General features: G+C 41.8%; 1 protein-coding gene across 3 annotated transcripts in view; it reads right to left on the reverse strand.

Moving 5' to 3' along the window:
• Positions 1-21622, reverse strand: part of NUP50 (nucleoporin 50) — a 35199-nt gene extending 13577 nt beyond the window's left edge. For 2 of the 3 annotated variants that reach the window (XM_043515390.1, XM_038374822.2), the window contains exons 1-4: positions 21196-21339; positions 11801-11879; positions 7156-7239; positions 5257-5452 (exon numbers count right to left, since the gene is read on the reverse strand). In XM_043515390.1, coding sequence (XP_043371325.1) covers positions 5257-5452; positions 7156-7239; positions 11801-11869 — 349 coding nt within the window. In that variant the 5' untranslated portion in view covers positions 11870-11879; positions 21196-21339. Of the gene's footprint in view, positions 1-5256; positions 5453-7155; positions 7240-11800; positions 11880-21195; positions 21340-21492 lie in introns of those variants that run through there. The other variant, XM_038374831.2, reaches the window with a different exon arrangement.
• Positions 21623-22215: the final 593 nt, after the last annotated feature.

The raw sequence follows: 22215 nt of genomic DNA on the forward strand, positions 1-22215 counted from the left end.
GGTCTTGACCAAAGAGGAATCTCCGAAACCTATTGTGGGATGGCTGGATCATATTTAAATAAGCATCTTGTAGGTCGAGGGCCGAGAACCAGTCTCCCTGGTGCAGAGATGGAATTATTGCTGCTAATGTAACCATACTGAATCATTGTGTCTTTACATATCTGTTGAGTGATCTCAGATCCAGAATGAGTCTCCATTCTCTGTTCTTTTTCGGGACCAGATAGTATTTGAATCGAAACCCTTACCTCTGTGCTGACTGGGAACTGGTTCTACAGCACTGAGATTTAGGAGAGGGTTTATTTCCTGTCTTAACAGTTGCTCATGAGAAGGATCCCTGAAGGGGGACAGAGAGGTAGGTAGGTAAATAAGGAAGGGGGATGGAATTAACCATTGGAGATGATTTCCAGTATCTACTTGTCTGATATCTTTTCCCAATTTGGTCAAAAAAACAAAACAAAAACAAAACAAAACCAACCCAACGAGATCGCGTCCAAAAGGATTAGATTATTCGAGTTTTGCAACAATTGATCATGGGGGTGGGGTGGTAGCTCGGGCCCTTGACCTATGCATCAAAACTAATGTTTCAACATTGATGGTTGTGAAGTTGAGGTTTGGTCTGTTGTCAGTCTTGGTTTCTGCAGCAGTTGTCTCTTCCACTGGGGGTTTCTAGTGTCTCTGGGGTGGAGGGAACTGAGCGGGCTAGGACCTTTGTGATGTCTGAGATTTACTGTATTTCCTTTTCTGTACAGGTGTATAGATCCCCAGAGAACACAACGTGGCTCTGGAATCTTTTAGTGTGTGGAGGGATTCATCTGTTTTTCCGCAGAGTTTGAATCCTTTAAATGGAAGGTCCTTCACAGTCGTTTTGGACTTCTCTTGGGAGGCTAGAAAGGTGAAGCCACAAAGCTCTCCTCATTACCACTGCTGTAGATATGGAGCTGGCAGCCATCTCAGCCACGTCTAATGGGGTCTATAATCTTGCTAGAAGCTGATGATCAGCAATGATGGCTTGGTATGGCTCTCTCTGATCATTTGGGAGATATTCAGTAGACACACTGAGTTTCAAATAATTTATATGATTGCTAATTATCAGGCCCTCGTGGTGAAATACTATCCTAAATTGTAGGGTTGCTGAGGAGTACAATTTCCTGCCAGATAAGTCCAGTCTTTCCAGTCCTTGTCATTTGGTGTTGATTTAGTGTGGTACCATGTTCATTTACAGCATCTACCACAAGAGAATTTGGGTGTGGGTGGGAAAATAGAGTCCACATCTTTAGAGGGGACATATATATATTTTTTTTAAATCGGCCCTTTTACATGTGGGCAGTATTATGGCTGGTGTTTGCCAGATGTTTTGGCTGGGTCTAGTAAGGCCTTGTTGATAGGAAGGGCAATATCAGCTAATGACGCCTTCCCTTCTTCGAGGGGGATCTGAAGTGAGTCCACTACTCTCTTGGTGAGCTCCTGAGAACGTTTGACATAATCTACCATGGTTGGTGATGGAGGTATAATGGCTTCATCTGCAGAGGATGAGGAGATATTTGCTGCTGGAGGAATCTCCTTGTCCAGTCTGCTTCCTGGTCCTCAAAAGTTCCTGTTCCAAAAAAAGATCTGGGGGGTCTAGAAAGGGAAGCTGAGGAAGATTGTCTCACATCAGGATAGAGGAAAACTCTTGAGATCCTAGAGAACTGGTATCTATAGGTTGCCCATGGGACTCAGTACAGTCACTGGGGTGGTGAGAAGGGCATGGGTGTCCATACCAAGCGGATAGGCCTTGTCTGTCATACTGATACTGTGGCTCTGTGACCATTTCTAGGTGACTGGTCTGTTGACATTACCCTGGGGAGCTTTGCACTGAGACTGAATATATATCAGTCATCCTCCTCTTCTTCACTAGATAGAGGTGGAACAGACAAGGAGGCTGATGGTGAGTGTCTTAGTACCGTGGGGAATTCAGGGGATCAAGATGTAATTGGTACTGCAGTGATGCCAGTACCAACTAATGGGGATTCAGGTGTTTCTGAAACCAATAGGTCTTTGGAGAAATGGAATTCCTGTGATACCGTGGTAGCAATCAGTACCATTAAAGTCTGCAGAGAGGGGACCATCGTTGTCAAGGAAGTCAACAGTACCTGTAGTCTTCTGGCCACTCAAACCACAGAAGAAGGTGCTCTAGTCTTTTGGTACTGAGGCTCTCGACTCCAGCAGTGACATTTTAGAAGAGCTAGTGCGCCCCCTACCGCTCCTGTCCTCTGACAATACGGACGTCCCTGTGCCTGTGTCCTTCAGATCTTTAGGCTTACTCGCAGTTTCAATGCCTGAGGAGCCTATAGCTGCATGGGTATCCAGTCACAGTTTGGTCGATATCACGGTGGACGATTTTGCCAGGGATCTTTTTTCCCTAGTCAATTCTTTAGTCTGGGGACTTGAAGCTCTCTTTTTTGAGGTTTTCTGAGAATCACCAGATTTCCTCTTTGAAGCCACCTGAGTGTGATGTCATGAGGGCACCGATGGGTATGTTGGGAACTGTTATTCTGCGGCGGTCCAAGGAACTTTCCATCATGAGAAATCTGGGTTTCAGCTGATTGTTTTTTTTTTTTTCTTGCCCTGGATTTTAATTTCAGGCAGAAAGTACACTTCTGTGGTACCTGACACTCTCTGAGGCAGTGAATGCAGTGTGAATGGCTGTTACTGACTGGAATAGCTTCTGTGCAGGAGAGAAAACGTTTAAACCCAGGGGAACCGGCCATGCCTCTCCGGGTTTCGCTTCCCAAAGGGGAAGAGATGACAAATCAGTATGGACAGGGAGATAACTTTTCAAACCCCCATCCCCTCAAAAAATATTTAAAGGAAAAAGGATAGTATTAATCTAATGTAAACTCTACTAGCTATAGTATCGACTGGAAATACAGTTCAGAAATAAATTGTCACTTGGACTCTGCTAATGCTTCATTTCAGGCCAAAAGTGGTTGAGAAGAAACTCGGGGTGGCTCACCTGTGCAGCGCTAGATAGCCTTGAGACAGAGCACAAGACAGGGAGAGCGCATATGCAGGCCAATCGGGCACTGCTATCTAAAATCTCCAATCTGAAGCACAGGAAGGTGGATACACCTACAGTGGAGCACCCATATGAACACTACTCGAAGAACCACCAATCTTTCAAAATGAAAAGTTCCATCTTCCAGCAGAGAACATGCAAAGAATTCAATCCTAAAATAAGATTATTTATCTTATAAGATTGTTTAGCCTAACTAAAAGAAGGTTGAGGGGAGATATGATTGCTCTCTATAAATATATCAGAGGGATAAATACAGGAGAGGGAGAGGAATTATTTCAGCTCAGCACCAATGTGGACACAAGAACAAATGGGTATGAACTGGCCACCAGGAAGTTTAGACTTGAAATCAGACGAAGGTTTTTAACCATCAGAGGAGTGAAATTTTGGAATAGCCTTCCAAGGGAAGCAGTGGGGGCAAAAGATCTATCTGGTTTTAAGATTCTACTTGATAAGTTTATGGAGGAGATGGTATGATGGGATAATGGGATTTTGGTAAGTAATTGATCTTTAAATATTCAGGGTAAATAGGCCAAATCCCCTGAGATGGGATATTAGATGGATGGGATCTGAGTTACCCAGGAAAGAATTTTCTGTAGTATCTGGCTGGTGAATCTTGCCTATATGCTCAGGGTTTAGCTGATTGCCATATTTGGGGTCGGGAAGGAATTTTCCTCCAGGGTAGATTGGAGAGGCCCTGGAGGTTTTTCGCCTTCCTCTGTAGCAGGGGGCATGGTTGACTTGAGGGAGGCTTCTCTGCTCCTTGAAGTCTTTAAACCATGATTTAAGGGACTTCAATAGCTCAGACATGGGTGAGATTCTGTGGCCTGCACTGTGCAGGAGGTCAGACTAGATGATCAGAATGGTCCCTTCTGACCTTAGTATCTATGAATCTATAAGATGTGCATGTTTACAAAATATTGGAAAAATGCTGAAGCCACAAGACCTGTGTGCTGGAAAATATAATCTCAAAATAAACTGAACGAGTACCATAATGAAGAGCCTAGAGTAGGATGAGTATTTTTGTTTATATACAATCTATATTTAAAATTATAGTTATCTTATTTATAAAACATTCTCTTACTGGTCAATTCACTAGAGCATAAAATCATACAGCTTTGGGAATCAATTATCCTGCAGTTTTCAGCTAAGATGCCCATAGCTCCACCTAGAGCTTCTATGGAGCAAAGAGCCAACATTTGTTTTACCTCTTCATTCAAGGAAAAAGGTAAATGATGATCCCACCACCACCAGAAGGAAATAGGATACAAGCATTATGAAAACCCAAAAGTTGTCAGTTTGACTCCAGAAAACTAGAGCCAAAAGTATTTTATACAATATACAAAAGATAGGATTCAAATCATCTTTAGTTCCAAGTTTGCCTATAGGAAACTGCAGTACAGAAAACTGTTTCAGATTATTGTAGCTGATTTATGGATAGGTTTTCAGTAGTTGTCACAAGTTATTTTAGAAAATTATAGAATCAGGTGGCCAGAATCATGATTTTAACATTACTTCGAAAACACTATTAAACACCATAATGGCTACATAAAAAAAAAATGGAAAATTCCCTTTGCTCTGGTGGGCAATCCATAAGTATTTTAAAGTAACATTTCTCAATGTGCTCAGTTTGATTTTAAGTAGATTAGCAATGTGTTTTATACATAACAAAATAAAAAATAGCATAGTTTTAAAGTCATTTAAATCTCTTCCCTTAAGATCTAAACACTATCTGATCCATCTTTCAATAATGAGAGTTGCAACTGAAGCAATCACATCTGATGGGTTACTTTCACTGAATTTTATTCCTCTAAATTGTGGAATTTATGAAAATATTTTATCAGCAGGATTTCATAAACTTGGCATGCTATACCATGTTTCAGTCTTCCATTCCCATTCATTCTTTTTTCCAGAAAGCCTCTAACTTCTACTTAATCTATTGCCAAATATGAATTAGTTTCCAAATGTCACATTTGGACATCAAACTGAGTATATGACTTGCCCTTCCCACTTGTTTAAAGTCTTTGTAAGAAACCCAACAGAGAATAGAATTTTTTGAAACTTTCTTTTACTGTTACAATGAAAAACTGTCACTTAAAGTCTGGACCACCACTTTAGCTTAAACAAATAATTAATGACTTTGGAATTTCATTTACAAATAAATTTTATTTTATTTACAAATAAAAGATTAGTCAACTTACCAAATGCAGGCTGTGCTTCAGAAGCAGTCTTTACACTAGTGAAAGAGGGAGTATTAGAAATACCACTGCTTCCATTCGACAGCCCTCCTAAAGGCTTCATTTCTGTACCATTACCAAATCCAGTGAAGCCACCACCTCCTTTTCCAGAAGGTAAAACAAAACCTTTAAACCCTTTAAAAGCTCCTCCATTGTCAGACTGAAATAAAATAAAATAAAAAAAATACAAACCAGTTATATACGCACCTCACCCACAAAAATGCTTTCATCTACTTAGTATGAATCAAGCACTACTGCAAAACAGTTCCAACAAAACAAAAAAAAAATTGTGAATGGTACCCAATCCCTAAAAACAAACAAACACGTACTAGCGTTTCTGTAGTTTACAACATTTGACAAACAATCATTTTCTAACCACTCTATTTACAGAAATCAGACATCAATTTCCTTCCGGTTCATACATGCTTTGTTTTCAACAAATATTTAGAATTACTGTGCCTTAGCTCAGGCAACTGACAATATCAGTGCAAAGGTACATAACTAAGCTTAGCAGAATTCTATTTTTTTAATTTCAATAGATCTGGTTTTTTAAAGCATTTTTTAAATCTATTTAAATTTTCATAGTTGTCGGAAATTGGGGGAAGGGGAGGTCAGACAATTATTTAACGACAGTAGATGCTGATTCAAAACTTAAAGCTTTATAACTATTAACACACAAATTGCCAATATCACGTCAAAATATACAAAATAAATATCCTTAAATCAAACTGTTTTCAAGCAACATTTTCCTTACTTTGACTATCTGTAAATTTTGAGTATTATTGACAAATACTTTTGCGTTGGTGCATGCATATGGTGAAAGACGTTTATCGACATTTACCAATAAAAATCTAATCCTTCCAAGCCTATATGTACACACACCTCACCTTGAGAGGATCAGAAGAGCTCATACTAACTAACATACTAACTAAATCATCAGAATAGGAAGACAAATTTGAGAACAAAATCTGCAGGACTAGTAATGAATGAGTAGGGAAATGCCCTATTTTAAGAAGTACATTTTGTACAGTATGTGGAAGTCAGACAGGAAGACATGATGTTAGTAATTAAACATTATACTAGCAATGTTGATAAAACACAATTTGATCTACTCCCACAACAAGAATGCATCTTGCACTGAAGAACCATTAATAACCTGCTTTGCTGAGCACATGGAAACCTAGAATGACAATTTCAGATAAAAACATAGAAAATTTATTTCCTACACATATACCTTCTGCCTGTTTCCAGAAAAGGTCTCCAGAATTTTTTTTAACATCAGCAAAATTCAATGTTTTTTCCCCTAACCTCATCCTCATAAATGGCTGAACCGTTTTGGCTGAAATTTCCCAGCCCAAATGGTGAAAAGTTTAACAAAGTTATAGCAATTGAAAATAGAGTATTTCAGGAAATGTCTGGTAACCTTAATAACTGGCAAGTTTATCAGCCTTCCTCCAACACTAAGTTGTTATTAAAATCTCCAAAATATTCCCACTGTTGGAAAACTGAAGCTATTCAAATGCTTGGTTTCTTTTGTCTTTAGAAATGCTAGTTAGTTGTCTGTAGTGCAAATTCAAAATGTTTTAAAGAACTTTCATCCTTTTTTGACCATGGCATTTGTACTGTCTATATCCCATTCCACCCTTACCATTGCTATGTGGACAGTTACCGAAAATACCTTCTGCAGCAAGCAGGTTTCTGTATTTGAATAGTGTCCACTATAGTACTTTTAAAAAAAGCTTGCTATACAAGTTAAATTACAGGGGAAATGTACAATACATAATCATGAAAGAGCACAGGTGGCACATTTTTCAGTATTAAAGATTGAGTGTGTAACTATAATTAGTCTTAAATGTTAGTTACCTCAAACCCAACATTTCGGCGCTTTGCTTTCTTAATAGCTCTGTTCTTCAGGACTTCTTCACTAGCCACTGAGAAAGTTCCCACCTGTAGGAAAAGTACAAACTGTGGAATGCCTGGTGAGGGTCTGAACATGCAGGGTCAAAATACCCTGGAAAGAAACCTACTAGTGGTATTAGTCTTCTGCGTACCAGCAGTTGTAAACACACAAGAATGGCCATACTGGGTCAGACCAATGGTCCATCTAGCCCAGTATCGTGTCTTCTAACAATGGCACGTGTTTTAGAGGGAAAAAACAGAACAGGCAATCATTGAATGACTTGTTTCCTGTTGTTCTCTCCCAGCTTCAACAACAACTACCACTCCCAACAATAAAACACATTGCCAAGCTCCCAGAAGTCAAAGCTTCACAAACGAAAAGTGGAGAATAAAATGATAGAGAAAAGGGAAGAAAGTGTGTTTTTAATAGTGGAAAAGGAACATTGATTTTATGAGCATTTATCTTATGAATGACTAGTAATATGAACAATTTTTCTGCTGTCCAAATCATCTTTCTGCTGCCAAATGTGACTTCAATCCTTCAGCTGACATTCAAGCAACTGTACAGGTTTGAAGAGCCAGAGTGATTTGGCAGCAAAGAGATGCAGTTCCCTAAAATAGAGAAATTCTTTTCTTTCAGAGAAATGTATCAGGCATGCTGTATAACATTTGTCATCACTCATTATGTACCATATCAGTGAACGATTAACTGATGTACCAGGCCTGCTGTAATTCTCAGATGTTCAATTTTATAAACTCCTCAATCCCCAAGTACTTCATAAAATAGAGATTCTACCATAAATAAAACTATTGTAAAATGATGCTATCCGTTACAGTGCAGACCAATTTGGGGACAGTGCTTTAACACTTTTCCAGTATGAAGAGAAAGTAAGCTGAAAAAGCCAGATATGTTGTTTGACAGGACTAGGCTTCAGACACTTTGGGTGGTTAGCTGGAAGTTTGAAACTACCTTCACATCCATCTCTCTCATATCATTCATTTTACTTCCCTTCCTCACAAATCCAGTTTGATTTCATTTTTATTATGGCAAATGAATGACTTCAGAAATTCAGCTCTTTGAGAACAAAGGTTACACAATATTGATGCTGGAGAAGTTAATCCCAAATTAGCAACTGCCTGCACTACTACTCTTGTGACCTTCATTTTGGCCTTGGCCTGTTAGATATAGATTGTGTGGCCATAAGTCATCACCAATTTTCTGCAAGCTGTTGCATTTATAAGGCAAAACCTGACCACCACCACCACCACCGAATAAATGGAGGACTTTAATACAATTTGTTTCAAAAACGTATTGGTAACTTTAGATTTCTCTCATTTTCTATTGGCCTAAGTTTTCACATTTTGAGAACTGCATAAGCTAGTATAATTTGTTTACAAATGATGCAAAAGTGCAGGTCTTAACATATTTTGACACTATAAATACCGATTCTTATATCTAGTGGAATGTGCTGTTTGACTGGTAGCTAACTGCTCCTACACTGTCAGCGAGGAACTAAGCAAAGTGTTCCAAGTTAAATAACAAGAAACATAATTCTGAAGTTGACCCATATAGAAACTAAGTGTGATTCGAACAGAAGTTCTGTACTTGGCTTTATCTATGAAGCCTCAGTAATGGCATAGCAGCCCACTCAGTGACTTCTATCTATATCTCAAGCAGTCAAAGCAACGGTCCCTACCAAACTTGGATAAGTATTGTAAAACTCTTCTACTCCACATGCATCTTAAGAACTCAAAACCCTTAAGCACTCTAACATTCACAAGTCTGGGTTCCCAATATAAATTTAACATCCTCTACTCTGTGCAAAAGGACTTGGGCTTCTGAGGAGGCTAGTTCCCTTCCTGTAATTCTAGCGACATAGCTAGAGGGGTGATCAGATTAAGGTCCCAGGATTTCTTAAAGTACACCTCTACCCGATACAACGTGGTACTCAAGAGATAACAAAATCGCACCGTGTTATAGGTGAGACTGCGTTATATCCAACTTGCTTTGGCCCCCCGTTCCTTGTTCCCTGACCACCCCCTCCAGAAACCCCCATCCCTAATCACCCCCGGACTCCACCTCCTACCCAACCCCTCTGCTCCCTGTATCCTGACTGCTCCAACCCCTATCCACACCCCTCGCCCCCCAACAGGCATTCACAGGCAGTGATGGGAAGCGGAGCAACATGGCCCCAGCCCGCTCCACTCCACCACCTCCCAGCCACGGCACTCCGTTTCCCGCCGCCGATGAGTGCAGGGAGGTTGGGGAAAGGACACCCCCAGCACTCACCTGCGGCAGGAAGCGGAGCGACGCAGCCCCAGCCTGCTCCACTTTCCTTGCCCGGCCCCAGCTGTGTCGCTGGGGACAGGGTTGGGGAAAGGTCCCGCACTCACCTGCGGCGGGAAGCGGAGCGCTGCGGCTGGGAGCTGGTGGAGTAGAGCAGGCTGGGCTGCTCCACTTCCCGCCGCCGGTGAGTGCGGGGAGGTTGGGGAAAGGATGCCCACCGTACTCACCTGCGGTGGGAAGTGGAGTGACGTGGCCCCAGCCTGCTCTGCTTTCCTTGACCCGGCCCCAGCCATGTCAATGGGGGGTTGGGGAAAGGTCCTGCACTCACCTGCAGCAGGAAGCAGAACACCACGGCTGGGAGATGGCAGAGTGGAGGGGCTGGGGCCAGGCTGCTCTGCTTCCATCGCTGCCGGTGAGTGCAGGGGAGATTCCTTCCCCCAGGCAACACAGCTGGGGCTGGGGCAGCAGAGCAGGCTGCTCCTGGCCCCCCGCTAATCTCCCAGGCCACTCTGGGACTGCGGGGCCCCCAGAAGTGCCCCCCCCAGCAGCTCCTGCCTCCCAGACCCTGGGGAGGGGGGGGAGCCCCTGACCGCCCCCGAGATCCTCTGTCCCTTATCCAACCCCTCAGCCCGGCACCCTTAACATGCTCTCAGAGCAGCGTGTCAGAGTTTTACCACATTGTATGCGAACCCACGTTATATCGGGTTGCATTATATTGGGGTTGAGGTGTATTTTCTTCAGCCTACATGGCACACAGAAGACCAAAATTCAGCCTTTTTTTGGTGTGATCTATGAACTCCAGGAGGCCTTGTTCCTTTTATCATGACTGAATACAGTCTTCTCCAAGACCAAAAGGAAAGTGAAATAGCTAGTGAACCCCATATATCATCTACATATATCAGTCCTATTTGAACGAGTGTAATGCAGGAACTAATCACTGTATAATACTATTAAAAAGTAGCCCCTGTAAAGGACTTAAGACATGTGAACTATTATTTCATCTTCTGCCCTAAAGAAGCTAGAAAAAAGGAGAGTTTGTTACCCCAACATGAATTCATTTTAAGCTGTAAATTAATAAGCCATTTGAACTGGTTCATGTTCTTTTTCAACAAGTTACAGCAAACAATTAACTTCATTGCTTGATACATCTTGGAGACTGTGATAGGATATATACCCCATTCTGGCATTGAAAGGGTTAAATGTGGGTCTGCAAGACCAATTAACTGACCTGGCTGCACTTGGAGGCTGGGCCATCCCCAATTAAAGATAAATGCCAAGGCTGAGATGAGCTGGGTGGTTAGTACAAAGCGAGGAAGCTTGGGGTAGAAGATGGCAGCTGCAGTCATTGGGGGGAGTCAAGGAAGAAGTCCAGGGGGAGAATTGGCCTTGGGATCCTCTCAAGTAAAGAAGTCTGACAGGAGAGAGACAGAGAATACTGGGGTGTGGAGCAGGCTTCAATGGTGAGGAATCCTGACAAAAGGGCAGGATCTGGAATTCCAGGGAGTGTACTCTTTGAGGTGTTCAGTGAAGAAACAGAGCAAGGGGAATATAAAAGAAACATGAAAGGTCAAGTCCATGGAGCGTGAATTTGGTTTAAGTTTATACTTCTGGTTGGGGATTTACTGGAGGATTCCAGGGAAGAGCCCTGAGAGTCCTGGCCCTGACAGAAGTGTGAACTAAGTGAGAGACCAACTGACAGGTTACAGTATAAGCAGGACAGCAGCAGCAAGGAATCAAAAGGAACAGATTTTGCTTGCTACAGTTACAGGATCTGTGAACTGGAACCCAATGTAGTCGGAGGGCCTGGGTTCCCCTAACAACTACTGTGGAAGGTGGTGTGACAGAAAGATCACCCGAGAAAGGCATAAGCACAACTAAGAGCCCTGAGAGAAGGGCATGCGGACTACAGGACCCACAGTTGGGAGCTGAAGACCCTTTTGTAAGGACACTGGACTGTTATTTGTTGTACTCATACCCCAGAAGAAGTGGGACTAAAATATGACCTGGCTGGAGGGCCAAGCAACAAGAAGAGAGACCATGGAAGGTCTGCAGCAGCTGTTGGCAGGGGGCATTAAATGAGGAAACAGCTGCTATGTGTGGCTGCAAAAGGACACACCAGTGGTAAGTCAAACCTTCTACAGAGGCCTTTTATTACTCAATTTTTCCAACTTGAGCTTTAATTTCTTGAGCTTTATCCAGTTTTACAGAATTAGTGTACATCTTTCACACATACTTGTTCTATACCTCAGGGGAAAGACCTCACTGTTGGCTTTGTCACAGGCATTTTATTATCTTGCTAGGAAATGCAAAAAAATCCTTTACCTCCTCAGTTTCATCCTCCTGATCCCAATTTCTGTCAGTCAACTCCTTCTCTGCAATTCTCTTCGCCATTTTTCCACACCTGTGTAAGAGTTTCAGTAATCAGCAATTTGTATTAAGTGTCAAAGTGATTTTAAAAGGAACCAAAAGTTAGTTACAAATTGAAGATCATTCTACTAATAAAAACAATGGGAAATTTGAAGTTTTTTATACAAAGTCATGTAAAATTGGAAATGCACACTGGAGCCTCAATTTACAGCATGTCACATCACAGAAGATGAACGACAGTTACCTATTTGACACTGTTTAATCAACATTACTATGAACATGCTGCTTTGTAAACCACATGTTCTTATATATAAAAACAGTTTCATTGCATCTAAAATACATACTGTAGAAGACCTGTAGAATTTTAGGCCAAATGTAAAAGCTATTGACGAGTCAACATAATCATGTTGCTCTTTTGAAACCAAAATTACTGAAACATTACTTATGAAGTTGGGGAAACTTGCACTTTGGTTCAAACACCAAACTGTAGTATAGGACAGCATGACACTTCGAGTGACTTCTGAAACATACTGAGAGAGGGAAATTAGCTGTTCATATTTGTCACTCTAGTGATCACTTTACTGGTCATCTCTGCAATATAAGAACCTTGTAATGTTTGCCAGGCATCAAATAACTGAAAGCTTCTGCACTCTAATTTAGCACAAAATGTTCTGAAAATGTATGTATAAATCAAGGCTATAAATTTAACTATTTTGCCCATGTCATAAATATAAAGGGAAGGCTAACCACCTTTAAATCCCGCCTGGCCAGAGGAAAAACCCTTTCACTTGTAAAGGGTTAAGAAACTAAAGATAACCTCGCTGGCACCTGACCAAAATGACCAATGAGGAGACAAGATACTTTCAAAGCTGGGGGGGGTGGAAACAAAGGGTTCTCTCTGTCTGTGTGTTGCTTTTGCCAAGACCAGAGCAGGAATGCAGGTCAGAACTCCTGTAAAGAGTTAATAAGCAATCTAGTTAGATATACATTAGATTCTGTTTTGTTTAAATGGCTGATAAAATAAGTTGTGCTGAATGGAATGTGTATTCCTGTTTTTGTCTTTTGTAACTTAAGGTTTAGCCTAGAGGGATTCTCTGTTTCTTTAATCTGATTACCCTGTAAGGCATTTACTATCCTGATTTTACAGAGGTGATACTTTTACTTTTTTCTTTAATTAAAATTCTTCTTTTAAGAACCTGATTGCTTTTTCATCGTTCTTAAGATCCAAGGGTTTGGGTCTGTGTTCACCTATGCAAACTGGTGAGGATTTTTATCAAGCCTTCCCCAGGAAAGGGGGTGTAGGGCTTGGAGGGATTTTGGGGGGAAAGACGTTTCCAAGTGGGCTCTTTCCCGGTTATATTTGTTAGACGCTTAATGGTGGCAGCAATAAAGTCCAGGGACAAAAGGTAAAGTAGTTTGTACCTTGGAAGTTTTAACCTAAGCTGGTAAAAATCATCTTAGGGGGTTTTTCATGCAGGTTCCCTCATCTGTACCTTAGAGTGGGGAAGGAAACTTGACAGCCCATATTGTATCTTGACAAAAATGTTTGTAGATTTAACCGCAAACTCGAAACAAAATTCTTTAGAAACATATATAAGAATATTTTATAAAGAAAAGAGGTTTGTTGCGTGTGTCCCCCCCCCACTAGTATTAGAGATAGGAGTCATTCTTACAATATCATACGACCCCAACAATGGAACTACAAGTTCAGAAGATACTTTTAATATATTAAAACCAGTTATTTCTTTTTGTAAACAATCAAGTGCTTAAGTTACTAAGAAGCTTTTTTTTAAGAAAAAGTAAACTCCAGCACCATTACAACACAGTTCAATGAACTCTAAGAAAAGAAGAATGGCCATATTGAGTCAAACCAAAGGTCCATCAAGCCCAGTATCCTATCCTCTGACAGTGGCCAATGGCAGGTGTCCCAAGGGAATGAAGAGACAGGTTATCATCAAGTGATCCATGCCCTGTCACCCAATCCCAGCTTCTGGCAAACAGACGGTAGGGATACCATTCCTGCCCATCCTGGATAATAGCCATTGATGGACCTATCTTCCATGAATCTATTTAGCTCCCTTTTGAATGCCGTTTTTGTATTGGCCTTCACAACACCTTCTGGCAAGGAGTTCCAGAGGTTGACAATGCTTTGCGTGAAAAAATACTGTGTGTTTGTTTTAAATCTGCTACCTATTAATTTTATTTGGTGGCCCCTTGTTCTTGTATTATAAGAAGGAGCAAACAACACTTCCTTATCTACTTTCTCTATACCACTCATGATTTTATAGACCTCTATTATATCCCCCCTTAGTCGCCTCTTTTCCAAACTGCGAAGTCCCAGTCTTATTATTCTCTCCTCATATGGAAGCTGTTCTATACCCCTAATCATTTTTGTTGCCCCTTTTCTGAACCTTTTCCAATTCCAATATATCTTTTTTGAGATGCACCGACCACATCTGCATGCAGTATTCAAGGTGTGGGCATACCATGGATTTATATAGAGGCAATATGATATTTTCTGTCTTGTTATTTATCCCTTTCTTGATGATTCCCAACACTCTGTTCTCTTTTTTGACTGCTGCTGCACATTAAGTGGATGATTTCAGAGAACTATCCACAATGATTCCAAGATCTCTTTCTTGAGCGTTAACAGCTAATTTAGACCCCATAACTGTATATGTATAGTTAGGATTATGATTTCCAATGTGCACTACTTGAAATTTAATGTTGATAAATGCAATCTGCCATTTTGTTGCCCAGTCACCCAGTTTTGTGAGATCCTTTTGTAGCTCTTCGCAGTCTGCCTGGGTCTTTTGTATCATCTGCAAATTTTTCCACCTCACTGTTTACCCCTTTTTCCGGATTGTTTATGAATACGTTAAATAGGGCTGGGTCCAGTACAGATCCCTGGGGGACACCACTATTTACCTCTCTCCATTCTGAAAACTGGCCATTTTTTCCTATCTTTTAACCAATTACCAATTCATGAGAGAACCTTCCCTCTTATCCCATGATTGCTTATTTTGCTTAAGAGCCTTTGGTGAGGGACCTTGTCAAAAGCTTTCTGAAAATCTAAACACACTATATCCACTGGATTTCCTTTGTCTGCATTACTTGTTGATCCCCTCAAAGAATTCTAGTAGATTGGCTAGGCATGATTTTCCCTTTAGAAAACCATGTTGACTATTTCCCAACAAATTATGTTCATCTATGTGTTTGACAATTTTGTTTTTTTCGATTGTTTGAAACAATTTGCCCAGTACTGAAGTGAGGCTTACTGGCCTGTAGTTGCCAAGGTCACCTCTGGAGCCCTTTTTAAAAATTGTCACATTAGCTATCTTCCAGTCATTTGGTACAGAAGCTGATTTAAATGATAGGTTACAGATGACAGTTAGTAGTCCTGCAATTTCACTTTTGAGTTCCTTCAGAACTCTTAGGTGAATACCATCAAGTCCTGGTGACTTACTGCGATTTAGTTTATCAATTTGTTCCAAAACCTCCTCTAATGACACCTCAATTTGGGAAAGTGCCTCAGATCTGTCACCCAAAGAGACTAACTCAAGTTTGGGAATCTCCCTCACATCCTCAACAGTGAAAATCAATGCAAAGAATTAATTTAGTTTCTCTGCAATGGCCTTATCCTTGACTGCTCCTTTAGCAGCTCGATCATCCAGTGGCCCCACTGGTTGTTTAGCAGGCTTTCTGCTTCTGATGTATTTTAAAAAATTTATTACTTTTGGAGTCTTTGGCTAACTGTTCTTCCAATTCTTTTTGGTCTTTCTAATTATATTTTTACACTTCATTTGCCAGAGCTTATGCTCTTTTCTATTTTCCTCATTAGAATTTATCTTCCACTTTTTGAAGGATGCCTTTTTGCCTCTCATTGCTTCTTTTACTTTGTTGTTTAACCACAGTGACTCTTTTGGTTTTCTGACTTTTTTTTAATTGGGGTATACGTTTAAGTTGAGCCTCTATTATGGTGTCTTTAAAAAGTTTCCACGCAGCTTGCAGAGATTTTACTTTTGGTACGGTACCAAATTTTAATTTCTGTTTCACTAACCTCCTCATTTTTGTGTAGATCCCCTTTCTGAAATTAAATGCTACAGTGTTGGGCCGCAGTGGATTTTTCCCTACTACAGGGATGTTAAATTTAATTATATTATGGTCACTATTATGGTCACCAAGCGGTCCAGCTATATTCACCTCTTGGACCTGATCCTGTGCTCCACTTAAGACTAAATCAAGAATTGCCTCTCCTCTTGTGGGTTTTAGGACTAGCTGCTCCAAGAAGCAGTCATTTAAGGTGTCAAGAAACTTTATCTCAACATTCCTTCCTGAGGTGATATGTACCCAGTCAATATGGGAATAGTTGAAATTCCCCATTATTATTGAGTTTTTTATTTTAATAGCCTCTCTAATCTCCCTGAGCATTTCAAAGTCACTAACACCATGCTGGTCAGTAATATAGCCCTAATACTATATTCTTATTTTTCAAGAATAGAATTAATATCCATAGAGATTCTACAGTACAATTTAGTTTAAGATTTTTACTTCATTTGATTCTACACTTTCTTTCACATATAATGCCACTCCCCCAGCAGCACAACCTGTTCTGTCCTTCCAATATATTTTATACCTTGGTATCACTGTGTCCCATTGATTATCCTCATTCCACCAGGTTTCTGTGATGCCTATTATATCAATATCCTTATTCAATACCCATTTTCATATTTAGACTTCTAGCATTGGTATATAAGCATTTTAAAAACTTGTCATTTTTTGGCTGTCCCCTATTGCATGATGTAATTGAATGGGACTTTTTTTCAATTTGACCGTTTCTCATCAGATTCTCCCTGTATTTTATCATTTTCCAACCTCTCCTCCATAGGGGAGGATCTATAAATGGAGATTCCCTAAGGGATGTCCGAACCACATGCTCTTCCACACCTGTTGGCTTTCCCCCAGCCTTTAGTTTAAAAACTGTTCTATGACCTCTTTAATTTAAGCGCCAGCAATCTGGTTCTGTTTTGGTTTAGGTGTAGCCCATCCTTCCTGTACAGGCTTCCCCAGTTCCTAATAAATCTAAACCCATTCTCCCTATGCCATCATCTCATCCATGCACTGAGACCCTGTAGTTTTGCCTGTCTAACTGGCCCTGCGCGTGGAACTGGAAGCATTTCAGAAAATGCTACCCTGGAGGTCCTGGACTTCAATCTCTTACCTAGCAACCTAAATTTGGTCTCCAGAACCTCTCTCCTATCTTTCCCCACGTCGCTGGTACCTACATGTACCACGACCACCGGCTCCTCCCCAGCACTACATACAAGCCTACCTAGATGTCTCAAGAGATCCACAACCTTTGCACCAGACAAGCAAGTCACCATGCGGTTCTCCAGATCATCGCAAACCCAGCTATCTATGTTTCTAATGATCGAATCGCCCATTACTAATCCCTAATAACTGGAGTTCCCTCCCTCAGAGAAGTATCCAGCGCGAGAGGATACCACATCATCATCTGGGAGGAGGGTCCCAACTATGGGATAGTTTCCCTCTGCTCCAGTTGGATGTTCTCCTTCCCCGAGGCTTTCATCCTCCTCAACAGCACAGAGGATGTCAACCAGGGATAGGACCGTCCTACTGTGTCACGGAAGGTTTCATCTATGCATCTCTTTTTTAGTTTGAATCTATTAAATTTTATTTGGAGAGTTAATTTTGAGATTTAAACCAGTCTTTAGAACAGCTTCTAAAAGGAATTAATTTAGTTAGCGCTGAAACTGATTGGTTAAATTATCTGAGATCTTGTTTAGTTAAAACTAAACTAAAACTACTTTTATGTAGAATCAGAAGGCTCAGATTTAACAAATCATAAAGTTTGATATGTTGCCTGTAAGAACTTACACATTTAATACGGAGTTTGTTTGGAGCAAAGCTTTAGAGTATCCTTTAACTCAACATCTTGGCTGAGAACTGTTGCAAGAGGGTTAATATCTCAGCATTCTATTAATCTCAATACCTCAAAATGAATCAACCTCATAGTAAACTGATCACTTACTACAATTAAATAAAATTGTAGAATTTCTATAAGACAACTATTGTCAGAAAAGGTTAAGTTTTTCATATTGAAAAGGAACAGGATGTTATTCTGTAGAGTTTGTCAACTTTTCACCCTGCAAAAAGAAATTAGGCTAAGTGATAAAGAAATTAATGCACTACTGCAATTCACCAACATCAAAACTACCTTGCTTTTCATAAGGTGATACTGGGGCTTGACCTCTTCTACAGCAAGTATAAATTTTAGTGCTTCCTGCACGAAACACTAAGTAGCAGTGGGTTTAAAAAAAAAAAAGTTCAGTATTTCTCACTAATACCTAAAGCAGAAAATAAAGTGAGATGCTTTCTGAGGTCTTAAAACAATTATACCATATTCATATCTTACCATATCATAACCAGAGTCTATGCTATAGGCTGGTCTACACTACAGAGTTAGGTTGACACAAAGCAGTTTACATTATCCTATGTAAGTGTCTACTCTAAAATTTTACTCCACCGACATAATTGCTGCTATGCTGATTTAATAACTCCACCTCCACGAGAGACGCAGTCAGTGTCAACATCGTTAAGTCGAGGCAGTGTAAGTGTAGACCCTGTGTTGCTTACATCAGCCATTACTGGCTTTCAGAAGCCATCCCACAGTGCCCCACACCGACAATACAGTTGGTACAAGCGCTTCTGGTGAGGACACTCCTGGTGAGTGTAGGGTGGACACGCAAAAGCTATTTAATTACTGCATCAGCTGTACACAGAGATAACTTAGGTCAATATAATTTTGTAGCATGGACATGCCCTATGTAATGACTTACACGGTTTAGTCAGTCAATACATGTTTACAGTCTGTGAACCTTGCAACAGTACTTCTGTATGAATTACTCTACAGATACAAATAATCCTGTTCTGTCAGAGTCATGTTAATTGTTTCTCTGTGATCTGTTTTGCAAAAAAATAACTAAATTAAGTAACAGGATGAGTAAATTAAGTAACAGAAAATATTTGGTACAAGAGTAGAGGAGATTCGTTTTGAGACATGATAGGTGACTGCAGTCCATATCCTACCCTTACTTGTAAGTATAAATACAAAAATACAGAGCCTGAGCCCTATGGCTTTAAGCCCCAAAGCTGGGCTGTATAGCGAGTTGCCACATCACTCAGGGACCTTGGTACTTACTGACTAATGATTCTGAAGAGCCCAAAGGCTGGGGGTGGGGGGTGGGGAGGGGGAAGAGAGGAGCGGAAGAGAGAATCCAATGACCCTTCAGAGGCAAGAGACAGGTTGCTGCAGCCAAAAAAAAAAAAAAAAAAAAAAACACAAGCTGCTGTCTGAATCAGGTTGAGAGTGATAATCAGGTTGAGAGTGAAACACCCTGCATGTCACCCACAAAATAAATTATTTGTGTTTTAGGAAACTGCAATGAGTTCACCATCTGCCCACAAAACTAAAATTTCTCCCCTGAAATCCAGGGGAGACACCTCGATAGTGAGAGCACATTGGAGCCTGTAAGCTGATAAAAGTGAATAAGGGAACAGTTTGGCATGAAAGCCCCTCCATCTACAAGAAAGAGGAAAAAGCCTACAGGTCTGGGCCCCAAGCTCCTCCAATTGCCCACTTGTTCACACAACTCCTCCATTTCAGTAAAGGAGCCATGAAGGGGCAGGGGAAAAAAAAGGATATCCTATTAAAGCAGAGTTTGTCTGTATCCATCTGTTGTCTCCTGTCTTATACTTAGGCATTGTTTCAGTTGTGTCACTGCAGCGCTTCAGTGGGGACACTGCCTACACCAACAGGAGGGGTTCTCCTGTCAACCTACGTAATCCACCTCCAAAAGAGACAGTAGCTCGATTGGCAGGGCAGAAGAATTCTTCCGTCGACCGAGTGCTGTCTATTCAGGTTGGCTTAACTATATTCCCCCACCACACACACACACAATGCTGACCAGTGTAGTTAAACCAGCCTAATTTTCTAGTGTTGTCCAGGCCGCATGTCTATGCATTAAGTAACCCAGTGGGGATTCTGGTCCATAATTAGGGTGGCTAGGCACTAGATAATACTAATTAACAAAATTATCAAAATCCTAAACAAGTTGTTTCTCAAATTAGAAAATGTGAGACCACTTCTACCCTAAATCCTGCGTGTATATATACAGTGGCCAAACATGCAGCTCTTGCACAAACTCTAGTGGGAGCGAGGCAGATCAGTAAGAGGCACAGAAGGAAAAAAAATTGGTTTTACTTTTAAAACCCAATATAGGTGTGTGTATCTATCCCTGACTTATTAAAATTAAGTATACAAACCTATTCATGTAAAATTAAGGAGGCAAATTTAGAATTACATCAGGAAATGTAAAGGTTAAGGTTATCTCTGCAATGTTAGCATTAGCATTTCACATACTACAATATAGCATAAGCCGACTCAAAGTAGAAAATTAAATGCAAAAAAATGGTAGTCCAGTATTACTGCTGCAGTTTAAATTAGTTTATTATGAGTCTGTTTCATGATATGTATTTAATGTAGTGTCCACAGGAAATAAAATTCATGCAAGTTAATGTTGTTAGAACCAATCTTCTTTTGGACACTGAATCTTTGTTTAATACGTCCCACTTATCTGATGCCCAGAGGCCTGTGACCAATCATGTGTAAGCTCAAGACTTAAAGTGGAGGGGTTTTTTTTAATAGTTAAGAGCCAAATATTTCCAAAATGAAAAACTAAATGGATCAGTCTCAGACTTTATCCCAGCTCAGCCACCAGGACACAGCATTGCCAACCCCAAAGGGTCAAAAACCATGAGCTAGGCCTTAAAAAAAAAAAAAAATCAGGAGCGTGACTTAAAAAATCATGAGCTTAAACAAAAAACAAACAAACAACTGGGCTTTTTTATTTGCCCTCCTCTTTCTCAGCATGTCTAGGGTGTGCTTTTTAAAGATGTTTCTTCACAACCAGGAGGGCTAGAAAGAGAGCAGCAGATTCTCCCCTGGTCACGTCCCTGCAGGAGAAGCCTTCCCAGGGCTACTGTGAGATTCTTAACACAAACCGCAGTGGGAGTCGCCACCCTGAGACTGGGGCGTTTTAGGCCGCGGGGGGGGGGGGGGGAGAAGGCTGCTCAGATAACACCGTCCCCGCGTGCGATCCCCGCCGCCCACCCCCAACCTCCGGGCGCTCCCGGTGCGGACAACGATGGGGTTAGATACGGGGAGGGGCGCAACGGGATGACGAGCTCCCTCTGCGCCCCGCAACGAGCAGCACCGGGCCCGGGAAGCCGAGACGGGAGAGCCGCGCAGGGCGGGGGCCGGGAGGTACCTGTCTCGCCGCTTCCCTGTCCGCTCCAGTCAGGCAGGGCCGGCGGCGGGGAGCGGACGGTGGCGCCTCCCGCAGCGCTGCGGGGCCGAGGCGGAGTCTGGGTCGCAGGGCGCCTGGGCCACGAGCTCTCACACGCCACCCCCCGACACAGGAAGTCCCCTCCGCGTTCCAGTCAGGGCCTCGCCGCCGCTCTGCTTCTCCGGGCCGCGGCCATTTTCTTGTTGTACCTCTACAGAATTAAACCATTCATACGGGAAACCGTCGGTGACCCGGACTCCCGTGCACATGCGCACTCACCTCGCGGGAGCCCGACTGGCGGGCAACGCACAGGCCGGACAAGCGGCGCAAACGCGGTACAGAGGGGGGCGGAGACTCCGGAGAGTGACTCGCGCCCGGCGGTTGGAATGACGGTCGCGTGCCGCCCACAGCCAATACTCAGGGCTTCTCTTGGCTCGTCCCACTAACGGCCTGCGCCGGTGGGGGACTGGAGCGCGTGGGGTGGCTCTCGCGCCTGTCGTTCGAATTCTGGTCACGTGTCCCAAGCAGTGTTTCTATATAGAGGGCGCCTCAGACTCTTCCACCCTTATGTCTTGGCCTTGAAGAAAAGGAGGACTTGGGGCCCCTTAGAGAGGAACAAATTTATTAGAGCATAAGCTTTCGTGAGCTACAGCTCACTTCATCGGATGCATTCGGCGGAAAATACAGTGGGGAGATTTATATACAACACACAGAGAACATGAAACAATGGGTTTTATCATACACACTGTAAGGAGAGTGATCACTTAAGATGAGCCATCACCAGCAGGAGGAGGGGGAAGGAGGAAAATTTTTCATGGTGACAAGCAAGATGGGCCATTTCCAGCAGTTAACAAGAACATCTGAGGAACAGTGGGGTGGGGGCGAGAAATACCATGGGGAAGTAGTTTTACTTTGTGTAATGACTCATCCATTCCCAGTCTCTATTCAAGCCTAAGTTAATTGTATCCAGTTTGCAAATTAATTCCAATTCAGCAGTCTCTC

This window comes from Dermochelys coriacea, chromosome 1 (assembly GCF_009764565.3).
Source record: "Dermochelys coriacea isolate rDerCor1 chromosome 1, rDerCor1.pri.v4, whole genome shotgun sequence".
Classification (NCBI taxonomy): Eukaryota; Metazoa; Chordata; order Testudines; family Dermochelyidae; genus Dermochelys; species Dermochelys coriacea.